General features: G+C 42.0%; 1 protein-coding gene across 1 annotated transcript in view; it reads left to right on the top strand.

The window, feature by feature from the left end:
• CCDC149 (coiled-coil domain containing 149) overlaps window positions 1-19,239 on the top strand; it is a 171,449-nt gene that overhangs the window by 101,237 nt on the left and 50,973 nt on the right. Inside the window, exons 5-8 of the mRNA XM_042782501.1 lie at window positions 4,776-4,892; window positions 5,939-6,111; window positions 7,507-7,579; window positions 10,257-10,341. Of these exons, the coding sequence (XP_042638435.1) occupies window positions 4,776-4,892; window positions 5,939-6,111; window positions 7,507-7,579; window positions 10,257-10,341 (448 nt within the window). The remainder of the gene's footprint in view (window positions 1-4,775; window positions 4,893-5,938; window positions 6,112-7,506; window positions 7,580-10,256; window positions 10,342-19,239) is intronic.

Raw genomic sequence — 19,239 nt, 5'->3', positions numbered from 1 at the left:
GTCTGACTCATCTTTCTCCTGGGGAGCAGCTGGTAGGCTCAAATCACTTGCCTTTCAGTTGGCAGCTGAGCACTTTAACCACTGTGCCACCAGGAGTCCTTCCACAGGTGCAGGGGTTAGGATTTCATGTATTTGGCAGGGACACAATTCCGCCCCTACCAGTAGCTAACATTTCAAAAACTCACTGCCCTCGAGTCATTTTTGACTCATAGGGACCCCTCCTTGGGTTTCTAAGGTAGTATCTCTACAGGAGTAGATTGTCCAACCTTCCTTCTGAGGAGTGGCTGGTGGGTTTGAACCTCCAACCTTCTGGTTAGCAGTCAAGTGCCTTAGGCTCTACGCCTCCAGTAGCTAATGTTTATCGAACATTTTTTATGTTCCCAGTGTTGTGCTAAGTATTGCGGAACCTTCCCATCTTGTCTTATGGGGGTTTGGTTCTAGAGTCAGTATGTTCTTATGTGCAACCCAAATTCCCCTTGATGGGTACAAATTGTGTATATCCTCTGAACAGTATTGTTCTGTGTAAATATCAGCAGTATGATTTTGCATAAATGGGGTAGCAGTCACTCTCCCACTTCACCCTCTGTCTGGGATGTTGAATGCAGGGTGAATCACCCACTTTTTAAAATTATTTCTCTCCCATCCTCTCTCTTCTTCACTCCTCTTCTTTTCTCCCTCTCATCTTTTTTTGCCAAATATGATCCTAGTGTATTTGAATTCTCCTAAGCTAAATACAGGAGGCTTGGTGGTGCAACAGGTAAACACTTGGCAACTAACTGAAAGGTTGGTGGTTCAGACCCACTGAGAAGCTCTGTGGTCAAAAGACCTGCTGCTCTGCCTGTAAAGATTTCCATCTAGAAAACTCTAGGGGGTAGTTCTACTCTGCCCACAGGGGATCTGTGTGAGTTGGGATCAACTTGCACATTGCTATGATGCTGGAAGCTATGCCATCCATATTTCAAATACCAACAGGGTCATCCTTGGTGGATAGGTTTCAGTGACACTGCCAGACTAAGACAGAGTAGGAAGAAAGTCCTAGTGATATATTTCTAAAAATTAACCAGTGAGAACCCCATGGATCATAGAATGCTGTCTGAGACGTCGATTAATCTCATACTTTCAATGGGTCGTCAGGAAGGACCAGTCATTGGACAAAGACATCATGGTTGGTAAAGTAGAGGGTGATCCAGAAAACAAGGGAAACCTTTCATGAGGTCGATTGATTCAATAGCCAAAACAATGAACTCAACCATCCCAGCAATCATGAAGATGGTACAGGACCAGGCAACGTGTTGTTCTATGTGTGGTTGCTGTGAGACAGAGCTGACTCTATGGCAATTAACAACAACAAGAAATACTCATTTAAAACAAACTCCACTCTCTCTGACTTCACGTTAACAGTAGCCCTCTGAGGAAGTGATGCTGTCACTGTCATGTTGTTAAAAAGGGGATACTGAGGCTCAGAGACATTCAGGCATGTGCCCGAGATACACAGCTCAGATGTGAGCTAGGATGTGAACCTTTGGGCAGGAGATTCCAGGGCCTGGAGATACCAGCAGGAAGGCAGGCAGGCAAACTCCCCCTGGAGCACTGCCTTCCTCCTGTGATGACTGAGCCCCTTCAGCTGATGGTACTTGAGGCTCACACCCAACTAATGATCCAGCTGTGGCAAACCTAACCCAATAAAAACCAAACTCACTGCCATTGAGTCAAGTCATGGTGACCTCCATTGAGTTTCTGAGGTGGTAAATCTTTACAGAAGTAGATTGCCCCATCTTCCTTCTGCAGAGCAGCTGGTGGGTTTGAACCTCCAACCTTCTGGTTAGCAATCAAATGCCTTAGGCACCACACCACCAGAGTTCCTTGTGACCAAGTTGGACCTCACTTTTTAAAATAGGTGTTTCAACCAATCCAGCCCTGAGATTTTTACAGCTGATACTTTATGCACATTAAACACCAAATGATTGTTAACATATTTATTGAAGCTTAACAGGCATTCCATATATAAAAGATGACTTTCTTATATGGTTGTCAGACCTCAATAAACATGTTTAATAATTAATTGGCATTAAGCAAACATAATTGTGTGATTCTAAATTAAGTGTTCAGTGGAGCATAGTGTGAGTAGGAAACCACAGTGATATTTTATTACTTAAGGTTCAGGCTGTCAGTCTGGCTTTTCACATACCAAGGAAAGTGCCATGTTTCAAAGACGGGTCCCAGGCTCCTGTCACCTTCATGCCATGCAGGCTTAGGCCTTCTTTTTCCTAGACACTTTGATCTGAGCTCTGTTTCTGTGCCTTGCTGTTTGTCTTTCTGGGTTGTCTACTTCACCTTCTGAAGCTCTGAGTGAAGAGTTGTGTGACCTTTCACACAGCAGCTTTCAATTGAATTAACCAGTTCTGCCATCAACCCTGTGTCTCCCAAATGATCAGAATTCTATCAAACATAGCCATCTGTATACCTAAGTGCCTACCTCCTCTGCCAGACCTTTAAGGAATCCTGCTGGTGCAGTGGTTAAAGTGGTTGGCTGCTAACCTAAAGGTTAGTGGATCGAACCCACCAGTCACTCCCTGAGAGAAAGATGTGAGGGTCTGCTTAATTAAAGTTTATAGCCTTAGAAAGCCTATGGGGCAATTCTATGACCTATATAGAGTTGCTATGACTCAGAATTGACTTGACCGCAACAGGTGGGTGCCAAGCCTTGGAACAAGCAGGGCTGCCTGCTTGGATCTCTATCTACCCAGTCCCATAGTTGTTTTTTTGTTTGTTTTTTTTTTAAAAAAAAAAAAAAACACCAAACAGTTGCCATCAAGTCAATTTCAATTCATGGCTGTGACCTTTTAGAAAGAGATCACCAGGACTTTCTTCTGAATGACATACCCAGATTGTTAAGATGGATATTGCAAAAAGGACAAGGAGGCCACATGTTCTGACCTTCTCTAATCCCACAAGAGGAAGACAGAATCACCATCAATAGCCCAAGGCCTATTCCTGTGAGACCAGACCATGCTGCCTCCCTCCAGCCCTTTCTCCAACCGTTCCTCCCAAAGCACCCACCACCTCTCTCCTGGGTTCGATAATTCGCTGCAGTGGCCACACAGAACTCACAGATTATGAGGTTTATTAGGAAGGCACCAGGCTACAATTTAAGTTCAGGAAAAATGCTCAGTCTCTCTCCCAGCCCACTGTCTCTCACAGTCTCTCCCCCAGCAATGCATGTCCCTCAGTGTCTTACTCAGCAATGCTTATCTCTTGCATCTCTTTCCCACCAGCACGTGTCTCTTTTAGGAGTGCGTGTCTCTTTCAGCAGCACGTCTTCCTCAACCAGCAGTCAGAGAGAGAATTCTGCCTCTAGGAGGCCTCCTTTTGAGCCTGGCAGAGTGGCCAAACTAGCCAATCATAGCATGAGAACTCTAAGCAACTGAGAGAGAGTGGGAACCTCCCAGAACATTGTTTTGTGCCACTCCCAACAGAAATACTCCAGGTGGACAACTTTAGCAATCAGGAGCTCCTCAGTTGCTCATAGCAAATCCCACCTTGGAGTTTACAAAGGCTTAGGGGTAGAAAAGCCATACCAAGTAATTTACTACACTGCAGATACATTCTGTTAGACCCTAGCAAAAATGTGGAAGAGTGCCTATCTCAATAGCTCCTTCCTGGTATGTTTATCATTTTTCAATCTTTGCTAAGTTTAAATGAGACCCAGAAACATCAAACTCAATTGGCATAATGCACTACACAAAAATATTGTTCTACATCCTACTTTGGTGAGTAGCGACTGGGGTCTTAAAAGCTTACAAGCAGCCATTTAAAATGCAACAGTGGGTCTTTCCTCATCCAGAGCAGATAAGATTGAGGAAAACCAAAGATGCATGGAAGCAATTAGTCCAAGGGACTAGTAGACCATGTGATCTTCAGCCTATATATGACCATGAGACCAGAAGAACTAGATGGTGCCCAGCTACCACTGTCAACCACTCGGAAAGGGACCAGTGCAGGATATCCTGGATAGAGTGGGAGAACAATGTAGAACAAAACTCAAAATCATAAAAAAAAAAGACCAGGTTTGCTGGTCTGATAGAGCCTAGTGAGACCCTTGAGACTATGGCCCCTAGTTACCCTTCAGTCTGGAATTGAACTCACTCCTGTGGCTTCCAGCCAAACAACAGATAGGCATATGGGGTGAGCATTTTCGTCAGTTAAATATACTCTTTAGAACGATCAGTCATAGAAGAATAGAAGGGCAGTGTTTGCACATGGAGATTGCTTGAGGGCAGGAATATGTAAGGAAGGACACAGGGAAGAGGTACTGCAGGAAAGAAGTGGGAAGAGAGCTGTTACATTGTGGGGAATTGCAGTCAATGTCATGAAACAAAATGTGTATGAACTGCTGTGTGGAAAATGAATTTGCTCTATAAACTTTCACCCAAATCACAATAAAAAATAAAAAATAAATGAGACCCAGAGTTTGTTTCTGTCTCTCACTATGACTTTATTACCTACACAGAACATCCACCTTCAAATGCCCAGGCCTGTAAGCCTTACAGTTGGTGTGTGTGTGTGTGTGTAAAATAGAATAGATGTTATATTTCAAAATACATTTTTTTAAAATTCATTATATTGGCAGGAAGTTTGCTTTGTGTCTGCCCCAATATCTCTTGAAAGAATCTCCTTAAAGTTGTCTGATATCCTTGGGATTTTTATTTGGGTCTTTTGTTTTAACTTTCTCTCTCTTTTCTATTTTATTCGTGTCCTATTTATGGAACATGCAGCTCTTGAGAATGACAATTGCCAAACAGAGGCTGGGAGACGAAGACATCGGTGTTCGCCACTTTGCAGCCCATGAGCGTGAAGACTTGGTTCGGCAGCTGGAAAGAGCTAAGGAACAGGTTAGCTCACAGCTATTAAACGTAGGAGATGGGTTTGCAAAGCTGGCTGCCACACAGAGAAACATAGACTGTGCCCTCTATGTCTTGGGGACTGTTGGATGCCTCGAATATGAGTCGGAGATTTAAAAAAAAAAAAAAGGATATAGGTCAAAGGCTTTTACTTCTTTGATGCTTTGCTGGGTTCCTAAGCCAACTCTTGTATTTCTGACACCCAGCAGGTCTTCTCCCTTAGAGTTTTTGTGCCACTGTTCTGAATACAACTAGAAACTTTCCCCTAGATCCAGAGTAGAAAGAGAAGGAGCAAAATGTGACAAAACTGGCCTTAATTTGCAAGTTCCCACTAAAATGCTGAGGGATGCTTTTTAAGCAGAAGCTCCGTAGGTATCCAGCCCTAGTTAGGGAACGTCTAGGAGAGCCTGGACCTCATTTTCCTCTCTCGCCAATTGGTTTTGAAGATCAGAAAACAAGATTTGTGTGTCTAGAGAAGATGTGCTGAAAATAAGTATTTGTAAGCCACTGTCCCTAGTGTCTGGAATTACCTTCTGGGTATCTTTGGTTTTAGGGCATGTTGTGAGGAGCCCCCTCGGTGATGCAAATGATTAACATGCTCAGCTGCTAACTGAAAGGTCGGAGGTTCGAGTCTTACCCCAAGGTGCCTTGGAAGAAAGGCCTGGTGATCTACTTCCAGAAAAATCAGTCACTGACAATCCTGTGGAGGGCATAGTTCTACCCTGACACCCATGGGGTCACCATGAATGGGAGTCAACTTGACAGCAAGTGATTTAACTGGTAGTCAGGAAGGGTTCAGTTTTGCTTGTCGTGCTGCTGCACCTTTCCAAGACACCTTAGATACAGTAACTCTGGCAGGTGGTCATCCCTTGGTTTTAGCTTTTATCCCATTGCAGTGTGTGGCACTTACAGTTTTATTGCATGCTGGTGGTACTAATGAGCTCTCTGAAAGTCAGTCAACCAAGTGGCAGGCTCCATCTCCGGCCATAAAGCTGATGTCTGAACATCTTGAGTGAGGGTGCCTCCTTGGCTTTCAGATTGAGTCTTTGGAGCATGACCTGAAGGCCTCTGTGGATGAGCTTCAGGATGTGAAAGAAGAACGGTGTTCCTACCAGGACAAAGTGGAGAGGCTAAACCAGGAGCTAAACCACATCCTGGGTGGCCATGAGAACCGCATCATTGACGTGGACGCCCTGTGCATGGAGAACAGGCAAGTGGCCAGTTCCAGGCCTGCACTGGGGTGAACTTCTGGCACTCCACAGGCCTGGTGGCTGGGAATTATTTGCACCCCTATTTACATTTGAGAAAATTGCCTTACAGTGAAAGGCAAGTCACAACCCCACAATGATGATATTAACATCACATACTAGTAAGTACCTGGGTGGTGCAAAGGGTTAAGTGCTTAGCTGCTAATCAAAAGTTTGCAGGTTCAGATCCATGCAGATCTGTCTCAGAAGAGAGAACTGGTGATCTACTTCTGAAAATAAAAAAAATCCTGAGAAACCAAATGCTGCTATCAAGTCAATTCCGACTCATAGTGACCCCCTTTGGGTTTCCGAGGCAGTAAATCTTTACAGAAGTAGATTGCCCAGTCTTCCTTCCATGGAGTGGCTATTGGGTTTGAACCACCAGCCTTCTGGTTAACAGTCAAATGCCTTAGGCACTCTGCCATTGACAACCCTGTGGTGCTCGATTCTACTCTGATGTGCAGGAACTGGAGTCAACTCAGTGGCAACTGGTCATTAGTTGTAAGCAAACGTTATACCCTATGGACCTACCTGCATCCGTTTCCCACTCAGCCCCACCAGCCCTGGCTGGATAAGAGTAAGGAACCTGTGAAAGCTGCTTTATGGCTATAAGGGGAAGGAAAAAGAGAATAAATTGAAAAATTCCCTTAGCTAGTTCATTTCCCCAAGGCAATTTTATAATGTGTGTGTGTGTGTGTGTGTGTCTAACCTAATGTTATGGCTAGTGTCGCCTCTTCCTGCTTCACTTCCCAGTGGAATCACTTGAATAAGAGTTATATGAAGACTGTTGCTGTCCCTTCGGGGGTCTGGGGGCCTCTGCACAGGGTGGTGTTAAAGTGGGGTTTCTGTGATTTGTCATATTTCACCTTGATCGCATGCATTTGCGCAGAGTCACAGTGTTACATTTTTCTCTTTGGTGGGAGGTGAAGCATTGTATTTAAAAGATGGCTCTTCAGGCACTTGATTTTCTTTTTTCCCTTTTTATTTGAATGCATGTTTTTATTTTGCCTTCCAGTACTTCCTGTTGTTGTTGGCTGCCACTGAGTTGATTTCAACTCATAGCAACCCCATGGGACAGTTTAAAATGGCCTCATAGAGTTTTCTAGGCTGTAATCTCAAGTATAGTTAGGATTGTAAGGCTGGCGCAGGACTGTGGGACGTTTTGTTCTGTTGTCGCTATGAGTCAGAGCCGACCCAATGGCACCGAACAACAAGAACAACAACTATTTTATGGAAGCACTTCTCCCACAGAGCTGCTGGGTTCAAACCACCAACCTTTTGGTTAACAGCTGAATGCTTGACTGCTGCACCACTAAGTTTCCATTAAACACTTCCTAGTTGTCTGTATTCTTTTCCAGGTACCTTCAGGAGAGATTAAAGCAACTCCATGAAGAGGTCAACCTCCTGAAATCTAACATTGCCAAATACAAGGTAGCAAAATCGTGAGGACAATGATGATGAGTCACAATTGTGCAGCTAAATGTCATTCTATTTTAATTCTCTTTTATGTGCCAAAGATACTTCTGTGCTTGCCTGCCTTCCCAGATAGAGTCCAATAAGAGCCTTAACGGCAGTATACTACCAGTGAAAATTAAACTCGAAACAACACATAAAACACAAACCACTTTTTGCAAGAGCTCCTTCTGTTGCTGTGAGCTGGATAATGCCTGCCGAGGGCACCAGCATTTGGACTTGTCCACTTTACAGCCTCAATTCCTATGAAATTTAGTGTCTTAGCTAGTTTGTCTATAAAATGCCCAACCTTCTACCTGTCTCCTAACCATCCGTAAGATAATGGTTTCAGACGAAGAAACAGAGACTGGGGAATCAGTCTCAACAATGATGTTCACATCACAGTGGAAGGACAGGATGTTTCAATTCCCACCCCCCACCCCCCGTTATTTAGTCTCATTCCAGCACCATTAGTTTGATAATATCTATTTCTGCAGATGTTGGTTGTAAGGGTTATAATTAGAAAAATCTCCAGGGTTTCTCTGCTTGGAAAATAGATTGATTTCTCTTCCTGAGGGTAGTTTTGCAGCAGTCTGAATGCTTAGAGAGTCTTCTCATTTCCCTGGCTTTTGACGTTGGCTGTTTTCTCAGACGTCCCATGCTATCTTCCCTTTCCACTCTGTGGACCATATTTTATTTCTACCAATCCTCTATATATGCATGCAGCCTCAGAAGATTACAGGTTTTTAATTATAAAATTAATACATAATTTTAAAAAATGCACGTGCACATTCTTTTCATAGCGTTTATTCACTTCTACTATGTGCCAAGCACTGCCATATACTACATAACAATTTGGATTTACGAGGCTGTTCTAGGGCTGACAAGTAGGTAGGTCATATTCACTTCCTTAATCTTGTGTCCAAAACAGACATCACTAATTGCACGTGGTTTTCTTTGCTATCTAATCACAGAACCTTTCCAAATACTACTAGCCATCTACTGCCATTGGCACATGTTTTGGCCCTTTCGTGCTGCTCCAATAGAAATACTACACATATATGACTTTAACAAATGGATTAATTCTCTTACAGTTTAAGAGGCTAAAAGTCCAAGTTCAAAGTGCCAGCTCTAGGGGCTGGGTGAAAGCCCCTTGACCATGGGCTCTGCCTCTTGCTTCTGGCTGACCAGAGCTAGAGGCTTCTCTTAACTCAGCCAGCTGCTGGCTGATGAGACTGGCAAACGCAGAGTTGACAAGTAAAATGGCGCAGTCCCAAGGTTATCAAGCAACATGGCAAGCCACTAGTTCAAGTCCAGAAACAGTCACAAGTTTGCCAGGCAACATGGCAGGCTGCTGCAGGAAGACTGGGCTACATGCAGGGTCCAAGCCAAAAAGCTGAGACCTTTGTTTTGGTTACTTCATAATGCTCTAACAGAAAATACCACAAATGGGATGGTTCTAACAAACAGGAGTTTATTCTCTTACTTTTTGGAGGCTGGAAGTCCAAATTCAAAGTGCCAGGTTCTAGGGGTTGTGTGCAAGCCCCTCGACTTTGGGCTTCAGCTCTGCCTCTTGCTCTTAGCCCACTGAAGCTGGAGGCTTTCTTCACTCAGGCAGCTGCTAACTGCTGAGGCTGACAAACTCAAGGCCGACATGTAAAAATGTCCCAATATTACCAAACCACATGGCAGGGCATTGATTCAAGTCCATCAAGAGTTCCAAGATCAGCAAATAACATGGCAGGCTGCTAAATGATGACTCGGCTACATACAGGGTCCAAGTATGCCAAAAGCTAGAGAATTTCCTCAAAGTTGCATCTTATATATTGGAATCAGGCCACATCCCTAAAGCAGCTACTCAGCTGCTCCAGTAGATTCCACCATGGAGTTATTACCAATCTCACCATAGGGAATAACTACATCCAGCTGCCCAGCCACTCAACCAGCCCCAGCCAAGTTGACACATAACATTAACTACCACACCTTTCTCAAGGCTTCTTCTTATATACTGGAAATAGACCACATTCCTAAGGCAGCCACTCAGCTTCTCACAGCAGATTTCACCATGAAGTTGATTACTAGTCTCATCATGGGGAATCACTATATCCAGCTGCCAAGCCACTCAAAACCAAGCCCAGCCAAGCTGACACATAACCTTAACTACCACAGCATGTGAGAGTAAATCACTGCTCCATCTCACGTCTACCCAGAAGAGGTTTCCATAATTAGTGGCTTCACATATTAGACTGAGTCTCTGTTTCAGATTTCATTTCATTTAACAAATATCCATGATTACTTTTTGTAAATAGACTGGAATTGCTGTCATTGTACTGACCACTGACCTCTTTTTTTAAAAAAAAAAAAAAAACCTCTTTTCTGAGACCATAAAGTCCATGATAACTTATTATTAGTTGCCACTGAATTGACTCCAACTCATGACAACCTTTTGTACAAATATTGCCCAGTCATTCACCATCTTCATGATTGTTGATATAATCATAACTTAGGAACTCAGAATTCTAAATGTTGGACCAACTTGTGGACTCTGCAAGAGATTTTTGTGTACTGGATGGGAAGATGCATCTGTTTGACTATGTATTTGTCCAAGATTGGATTTCATGACAAAGCTTTTTACTTTCTCCTAATGCTGTTCTAGAATGCTCTCGAGAGACGGAAGAACTCAAAGGGCCAGGGCAAATCCAACAGCAGTGCATTGACTGGGGTCTTGTCTGCAAAGCAAGGTAGGATTTTTTCCCCCAGGAGGGACCACTTACAGCAGAGAATGCTAGAGCTGTGCACCCTCATAGACGCCATCTAGTGCAGCCCACTGGTTTTGTGACTGGGGACCAATCCTTAGAGCAAGGGTTCCCAAGCTCCAGTCCATATCAGAATTGCCAAGAGGGCTTGTGAAAACACAGTCCCTGGGCCCCACTCCAGAGTTTCTGATTCAGTAGGTCTGGGGTAGGACCTGGGAATATGAATTTCTAAAAAAAAAAAAAAAATCCTCAGGTGATACTGGTTATGGGACCTCACTTTGAAAACTGGAGGATTGGAGGGTTTTTCAATGACTGGATGCCATTTGGGTGTTTTTTCTTACACTGTGCTCTCCTATCAGGAATGGCTTCTCTTCACCAATCAGCAGTTTAGCTCTCCAAGGGTGGGTTTCACCTCCTTGAGTTTCTCCTTCTTTGGGCCTTGAAGGTCAGAATAGAAAAGTCCCATAGTTGCTGAAATCACTTTATCATGGAACCTGTGCCTTTTCTCGAAGAAGCTTTTATTGATTGCAATTTTATTCCTCCTTCTTGTCGATTCCAATGAAAAATAATGATCTTCCAGGAGCAGTCCAGGGAAATAAATAGCAGAGAGCCTGCTTTTGACACTTAATATTTGGAATTCAGTTCTAAACATGAGCCACAAGTTGAACACGCTCATCTGGCCCACTTTGTGATTGTTGGCAGCGCAGACTAGCAACTCTCATGTGGCAGTCTTAATCAAAGCTGGAGTGGCTGAAATAAAGTGCTGAGTCTCTAGCTTACCTAATGACAAAGACACTTTTCCAGACACCTTCTTTACTCCACGCAACTAGAAAAGGACACCGTAGAATTGTTTTCTATAAGAAAACTACAACATTCTTTTTTTTTCTTTTCTAAAGTGAAGTAGCCCATCTAGGTTTATTTTCAGTTACCAAACTTAGAAAACCATTTTTGCATCCAGTGTTGATACCCAGTGTTATTGTTGGTGGTATAACTGTAAATCTCAACCAACCTATTTGGCCACATTTCATGAATAACTTTAACTGGATCCCCTTTGAAGCAGCAAAACAGTATTACAGATTTACAGAAAACTTTTGCTACAAGAAAGGTTTTCATGGATTGGTTATAATCAAAATAATTGGAAACAACATAAATGTCCAGCAGTAATTAAATAAATGATACATAAATACATCACCAAGTGCTTCTTTCTTTAGACAATATTATGGACTACTGTGCCAGGAATGACAAGTTGAAGAAGAATGGTGCTGTATTCATTGTCAAAAGGAACATTTCTAGATCTGTCCTGAAGTACAACACTATCAGTAATAGGATATTATCCACACATCTACAAGGAGGACCAGTTAATACTACTATTATTCAAATTTACACACCAATCGCTAATGCCAAAGATGAAGAAATTGACCATTTTTATGAATTTCTACAGTCTGAAATTGATCAAACATTCAACCAAGATGCATTGATAATTACTGGTGAGTGGAATGCGAAAGCTGAAAACAAAGAAGAGGGATGAGTAGTTGGAAAAGATGCCGGAGATTGTGTAATAGAATTTTGCAAGACTAAAGACTTGCTCATTGCAAAAAATCTTTTTCAACACCATAAATGGTGAATATACATGTGGACATCACCAGATGGAATAACAGGAATCAAATCGACTACGTCTCTGGAAAGAGATGATGGGGAAGCTCAATATCATCAGTCAAAACAATGCCAGGAGCTGACTGTGGAATAGACCATCAACTGCTCGTATGCAAGTTCAAGTTGAAGGTGAAGAAAATTAAAACAAGTCCATGGAGCAAACCTGAATTTAGAGACCATCTGAGGAATAGATTTGACTCCTTGAACACCAATGACTGAAAACCAAGTGAATTATGGGATGACATTAAGAACATCATATATGAAGAAAACAAAAGGTCACTTAAAAGACAGAAAAGGAAGAAAAGACCAAAATGGATATCAGAAGAGACTTTGAAACTTGCTCTTGAATGTGAAGTAACTAAAGTAAATGGAAGAAATGAAGTAAAAGAGCTGAACAAAAAATTTCAAATGGTAAATTGAGAAACAAAGTATAATGAAATGTGCAAAAACCTAGAGTTAAAAAAACAAAAGGGAAGGACATGTGTGGCATTTCTCAAGATGAAAGAACTGAAGAAAAAATTCAAGCCTCAAATTTTAATACTGAAGGATTCTTTGGGAAAAATACTGAATGACGTAGGAAGTGTCAAAAGAAGATGGAAGGAAAATACAGAGTCATTGTACCAAAGAGAATTGGTCAATGTTCAGCCATTTGTAGAGGTAGCATATGATCAATAACTGATGGTACTGAGGGAAGAAGTCCAAGCTACAGTGAAGTCATTGGTGAAAAACAGTATATGGTGGTTAAATTTCTGTGTACACTTGGCTGGGCCTGGTTGAGTGGCTGGGCAGCTGAATGTAGTTATTCCCCATGGTGAGATTAGTAATTAACTCCATGGTGGAATCTACTGTAAGCAGCTGAGTAGCTGCCTTAGGGATGTTGTCTGCTTCCTGTATATAAGGAGAAGGCTTGGAGAATGGTCTATAGCTTATGGCACGTTTGAACCCTGCATGTAGCCATGTTGTTGTTCAGCAGCCAGTCATGCTTTGCCAACCTTGGGACTTTCAACGGACTTGAATTAATGGCCTGCCATGTGGCTTGGTAACATTGGGACTGTGCCTTTTTACTTGTCAACCTTGGGCTTGTCAGTCTCAGCAGCCAGCAGCTGTCTGAGTGAAGAAAAGCTTCTAGCTTCAGTGGGCCAGGAGCAGGAGGCAAAGATGGACCCCAAGGTCAAGATGCTTTCACCCAGTCCCTAGAGGCTGGCACTTTGAACTTAGACTTAAAGCCTCCAAACTGTAAGAGAATAAATTCCTGTTCGTTAAAGCCATCCTATTTGTGGTATTTTCTTGTCAGAGCGGCACTAGGTAACCAGAACACAGTGTATTGAAACTGATGGAATAGAACTGAGATATTTCAATATTGTCAGTTGTGTTGTCAGCATATCACATAGGTAAGTGCTCACTCACCTATGCTAAGAAGTTTGGAAGACAGCTACCTGTGCAACTAAATGGAAGAAATTCATATTTGTGTGTATTCCAAAGAAAAGTGATCCAACTGAATGTGGAAATTATCAAACAATATCATTAATATCACATGCAAGTAAAATTCTGCTGAAGATAATTTAAAAAGTGGTTGCAGCAGTACATTGACAGAGAATGCCAGAAATTCAAGCTGGATTCAAAAAAGAAAATGAAATGAGGGATGTTGTTACTAATGTCAGATGGATCCTGGCTGAAAGCAGAGAATACCAGAAAGATGTTTATCTGTATTTTACTGGCTATGCAAAAGCATTTGACTGTGTGGATCATAGCAAATGTGGAAAACATTGCAAAGAATCAGAATTCCAGGACACTTCTTGTGCTCATGTGGAACCTGCACATAGAGGAAGAGACAGTCATTTGAACAGCACAAGGGGATACTGTGTGGTTTAAAATCAGAAAAGTTGTGTATCAGCATTGTATACTTTCATCATACTTATTCAATCCATATGCTCAGCAAATCAGCCAAGATGCTGGACTATATGAAGAAGAATCAGGATTGGAGGAAGACTCATTAACAACCTGCAATATGCCGATGATACAACCTTGCTTGCTGAAAGTGAAGAGGACTTGAAGCACTTACTGAGGAAAATCAAAGACTACAGCTTTCAGTGTGGATTACAGCTCAACATAAAACAAAAGTTCTCAACAATAGGACCAACAAGCAACATAATGATAAATGGAGAAAATATTGAAGTTGCCAAAGATTTCATTCATCCACAATCATTGCCCATGGATGGGAGCAGCAGTAGAGAAATCAAATGATATATTGCAGCAAATCTGTTGTAAAAGACCTCTTTAAAGTGTTCAAAAGCAAAGATGTCACTTTGAGGACTGAGGTGTGTCTGACCCAAGGTATGGTATTTTCATTTGCCTCATATGTATGTGAAAGCTAGACAGTGAGTAAGGGAGAATGAAGACGTAATGCTTTTGAATTCTGTTGTGTTGGCAAAGAATATTGAATATACCATGGCCTGCCACAAGAATGAACCAATCTGTCTTAGAGGAACTACAGCCAGAATGCTCTTTAAAACTGAAGATGGTGACACTTTGTCTCCCTGACTTTGGACTGTGATCTGATCAGCAGGGACCAGTCCCTGGAGAAGGGCATCATACTTGGTAAAGTAGAGGGTCAGCGAAAAGGAGAGAGACTCTCAACAAGATGGAGGAACACAGTAGCTGCAATAACAGACTCAAACAGTGTGACGGTGGGGCCGGACCGGGCAGTGTTTCACTCTGTGGTCCCTGGAGTTGCTGTGAGTTGGAAACATATATACAAACATAAATAATTTTATATATTTAAATATATATATTATAAATTTATATACAAACATAAATACACGTGGACTGTTAAAGCAGGGATTAGATCTAATGTTTTTGGGTCTATTGGTGATGAATATTTTGAATTGAAAAAAGTAAGGCTTTTCCCCATTTTTTTTTTTTTGAAGAAAAAGTGCTGTATTTGTATGTCTGTATATAGGTATATAAGGAATAATATTCAAAGCTACATATTTAAAAAACGAGTTGCTTTGGAGTTGGTTTTGACTCTTGATGACCCCATGTGTGCAAAGTAGAATTACTCCATCGGGTTTTCAAGGCTGTGGCCCTTTGGAAGCAGATGGCTAGGCCTGTCTCCCTAGGCACTTGTAAGTGGGTTGGAACTGCCAACCTTTGGGCCAGTAGTCAAGTGCTTACCTGTTTGCACCACCCACTTAAAGACAAATAGTGAGGGATTTATACTGTTTCTTTTGGTGTGTCTGGAAGAAGTATAAGTGATTTTAGTCTTTTTACATTTTACATTCTTTTACGTTTTATTTGATCTACCTTTTCTAAATATATGTATTATTTTTGTAATGGGGATAGGGTAGATAGTACATAGGGGAAAAAAATGCAAGCCAGACTTGAACAGACATTGAGAATGAGAATGGACATGCCCACAAGAACGTGAGAATGACCCCCACACAGAGTGGGCCCGTGCTGTGGAAGGGGCTGGCAGTTCTGAACCCAGCTGAACATAAATTGGGTAGCAGAGTTTTGGCAGCATTACATATGGAAAAGCTGTAGAGGTTTTTGTGGACAGTGGCCTTACAGTCTTCATCAGTGGTGTTTTGTTGCCAAAGAATTGAATAAAATTTCACATTACTTTAACAAAAGTATGGCAGCTGGATGAAGGAGAGGATGTTGTTGTTGTTGTCAGGTGCCATTGAGTCATCTCCAACTCAAAGCGACCCTGTGCACAGTAGAACAAAACACTGCCTGGTCCCACGCCAGCTCCATGATCCTTGCTATACTTGAGCCCATCGCTGCTGCCACTGTGTCAATCCATCTAGCTGAGGGCCTTGCCCTCTTTGGTCAACCCTCCCCCTTACCAAGCATGACATCCTTCTCCAGTGAATGATTCCTTCTGACGACATGACCAAAGTGTGTGAGATGAAGTCTGGCCATTCTCGCTTCCAAGGAGCATTCCGGCTGCACTTCCTCTAGGACAGATATTTTAGTTCTTTTAGCAGTCCATGGTACTTTCATCATTCTCTGCCAGCACCACAACTCAAAAGCATCAACTCTTCTTCGGTCTTCCTTATTCATTGTCCAGCTCTCACATATATATGAGGCAATTGAAAATACCATGGCTTGTATCAGGTGCACCTTAGTCCTCAAGGACATGTCTTTGCTCCTCAGCACTTGAAAGGAGTCCTTTGCAGCCGATCTGCGCAGCGCTATGCGTCATCTGATGTCCTCACCGCTGCTTCCATTGGCATTGATGGCAGAACCAAGCAGTGTGAAGTCTTTGACACCTTCGATCTTTTCTCCACTTATTTTGATGCTGCTTATAGGTTCAGTTGTGAGGATTTTTATTTTCTTTATACTGAGATGTAATCCATACTGCAAACTGCATTCTTCAATCTTCATCAGTAAGTGCTTCAAGTCATCCTCACTTTCAGCAAGCAAACTTGTGTTGTCAGCATATCTCAGGTTATTAATGATTCTTCCTCCAAATCTCAGTGCCACATTCTTCTTCATACAGTCCAGCTTCTCAGATTATTTGCTCAGCATATAGATTGAATAAGAATCGTGAAAGGATACTACCCTGACATACTCCCTTCTTCATTTTAAACCATGAAGTGTCCCTTTGTTCTCTTTGAATGACAGTCTCGTGGTCTATGCACAGGTTCCTTATGAGTACAACTAAATGCTCTGGAATTCCCATTCTTCTCAAAGTTATCCATAATTTGTTACGATCCACACAATCAAATGCTTTTGCATTGTCAATAAAACACAAGTAAACATCTTTCTGGTATTCTTTGCTTTGAGCCAAGATCCATCTGACATCAGCAATGATATCCCTCATTCCACATCCTTTTCTGAATCCAGCTTGCATTTCTGGACGTTCTTTGTCAATAAACTGCTGCAAATGTTTTTTAATTACCTTCAGTAAGATTTTACTTGCATGCCATATTAATGATATTGTTTGATAATTTCCACATTGGTGAGATCACCTTTCTTTGGAATGGGTACAAATATGGATCTCATCCAGTCAGTTGGCCAGGTAGCTGTCTTCCAAATCTCTTGGCATAGCCGAGTGATTGCCTCCAGTGGGACATCCATTTGTTGAAACATCCCAGTGGGTATTCCATCAATTCCTGGAGCCTTGTTCTTTGGCAATTCCTTCAGTGCAGCTTCGACTTCTTCCTTCAGTACCATTGGTTCTTGATCATATACCACCTCCTGAAATGGTTGAACATCAACCATTTCTTTTTGGTACAGTGATTCTGTGTATTCCTGCCATCTTCTTTTGATGCTTTCTGCATCATTCAGTATTTTGCCCATAGAATCTTTCAATATTGCAACTTGAGGCTTAAATTTTTTCCTCAGTTTATTCAGCTTGAGAAAGGCCAAGCATGTTCTTCCCTTTTGGTTTTCTAACACCACATCTTTGCACATTTCATTATAGTAATTGGCTCCGTCTACTCTAGCTGTTCTTTGAAATCTCCCGTTCAGCTCTTTTATCTTGTCATTTCTTCCATTTGCTTTAGCCACTCTCTGCTCAAGGGCAAGTTTCAGAGTCTTTTCTGACATCCATTTTGGTATTTTCTTCCTTTCTGATGTTTTTAATGACCTTTTACTTTCTTCATGGATGATGTTCTTGATGTCATCCCACAGTTCCTCTGGTTTTCAGTCACTGGTGTTCAATGCATCAAATCTATTCCTTAGATGGTCTCTAAATTCAGGAGGGATATACTTAAGGTCATATTTTGACTCTCGTGGACTTGTTTTAATTGTCTTCAACTTCAAGTTGATCTTGCTTATGAGCAGTTGATGGTCTGTTCCACAATCAGCTCCTAGCCTTGTTTTGGCTGTAGATATTGAGCTTTTCCATTGCCTCTTGCCACATATATATTCAATCTGTTTCCTGTGTACTCCATCTGGCAAAGTCCACGTGTATAGCCACCATTTGTGTTGTTGTAAAAAAGTATTTGCAATGAATAAATTGTTGGTCTTGCAAAATTCTATCATGCAATCTCCAGCATTATTTCTGTCACCTAAACCAAATTTTCCAGCTACCAGTGATTCTTCTTTGTTTCTAACTTTTGCATTCCAGTCACCAGTGTTAATTAACACCTCTTGATTGCATGTTTGGTCAATTTCAGACTGCAGAAGTTGATAAAAGTCTTCAATTTCCTCATCTTTGGCTTTGGTGGTTGGTGCATAAATTTGAGTAATAGTAGTATTAACTGGTCTTCCTTGTAGACACATGGATATTATCTGATCACTGACAGCATTGTACTTTAAGACAGATATTGAAACCTCCTTTGAGATGATGAATGTAATGCCATTCCTCTTCGAATTGTCATTCCCAGCATAGTAGATCATATGGTTGTCTGATTCAAAATCTTTATGCCTTCCATTTTATTTTTGACAACTTCCAATTTTCCTAGGTTCGTACTTCATACATTCCATGCTCCGATTATTAATGGACGTTTGCAGATATTTCTCCTCAAACTGAGTCATGCTATGTCAGCAAATGGAGGTCCTGAAAGCTTTACTTTATCATTAAGATTGGTTCTACTCTGATGATGCAGCTTTCTCTCAGTTGTATTTTGAGTGCCTTCCGACCTTAGGGGCTCATCTTCCTGTGCTGTATCGGACAATGTTTCTGGGCTATTCATAAAGTTGTCTGATAATGTATCAGACAGTGTTTCTCTGCTATTCATAAGGTTTTCCCTGGCCAATTCTTTGAGAAGTGGATGGCCTCTTCCTTCTTCCTAGTCTGTCTCAGTCTGTAAGCTTCTTTGAAACATGTGCATCATGTGCAACCCTGCTGGTATTTGCAAACCTGCTGGTATCAGGGCATAGCCTCAAGCCTCACAGCAACACGCAAGCCACCACAGTACGACAAACTGACAGACAAGTTCATTCCCCTTAGCTGTTGGAAACCTCTCTGCCCTCACCTTGCCTGGATCCTGTAGCTTTGTCATCCCAGGCTTTTTCCCTCCTTTCCTGCCTCTTGGGTGAGGCCTGTCTTCCTCACTTTACAGGTGATAGTCCTGTGATATTCTAAGCTAGCCATACTTTCTTAAAGGAATGAAGGATAGCTAAACTAAGAGAGTTTAGCTTAGCTTATCTAGAGAGAGGAGCTCTGGTAGTGTAGTGCCTAAGGCACTCGATTGCTAACCAGAAGGTTCATGGTTCAAACCCACCAGCCACTCCTTGGAAGGAAGGTTCGGCAATCTACTTCCATAGTGATTCTGC

The sequence above is a fragment of the Orycteropus afer genome, unplaced genomic scaffold (assembly GCF_000298275.1).
Source record: "Orycteropus afer afer isolate SDZICR_OR568_19922 unplaced genomic scaffold, OryAfe1.0 scaffold00346, whole genome shotgun sequence".
Taxonomy (NCBI): Eukaryota; Metazoa; Chordata; class Mammalia; order Tubulidentata; family Orycteropodidae; genus Orycteropus; species Orycteropus afer.
The sequence above is the reverse complement of the archived record's forward strand: the minus strand, read 5'-3'. Positions and strand labels throughout refer to the sequence as shown.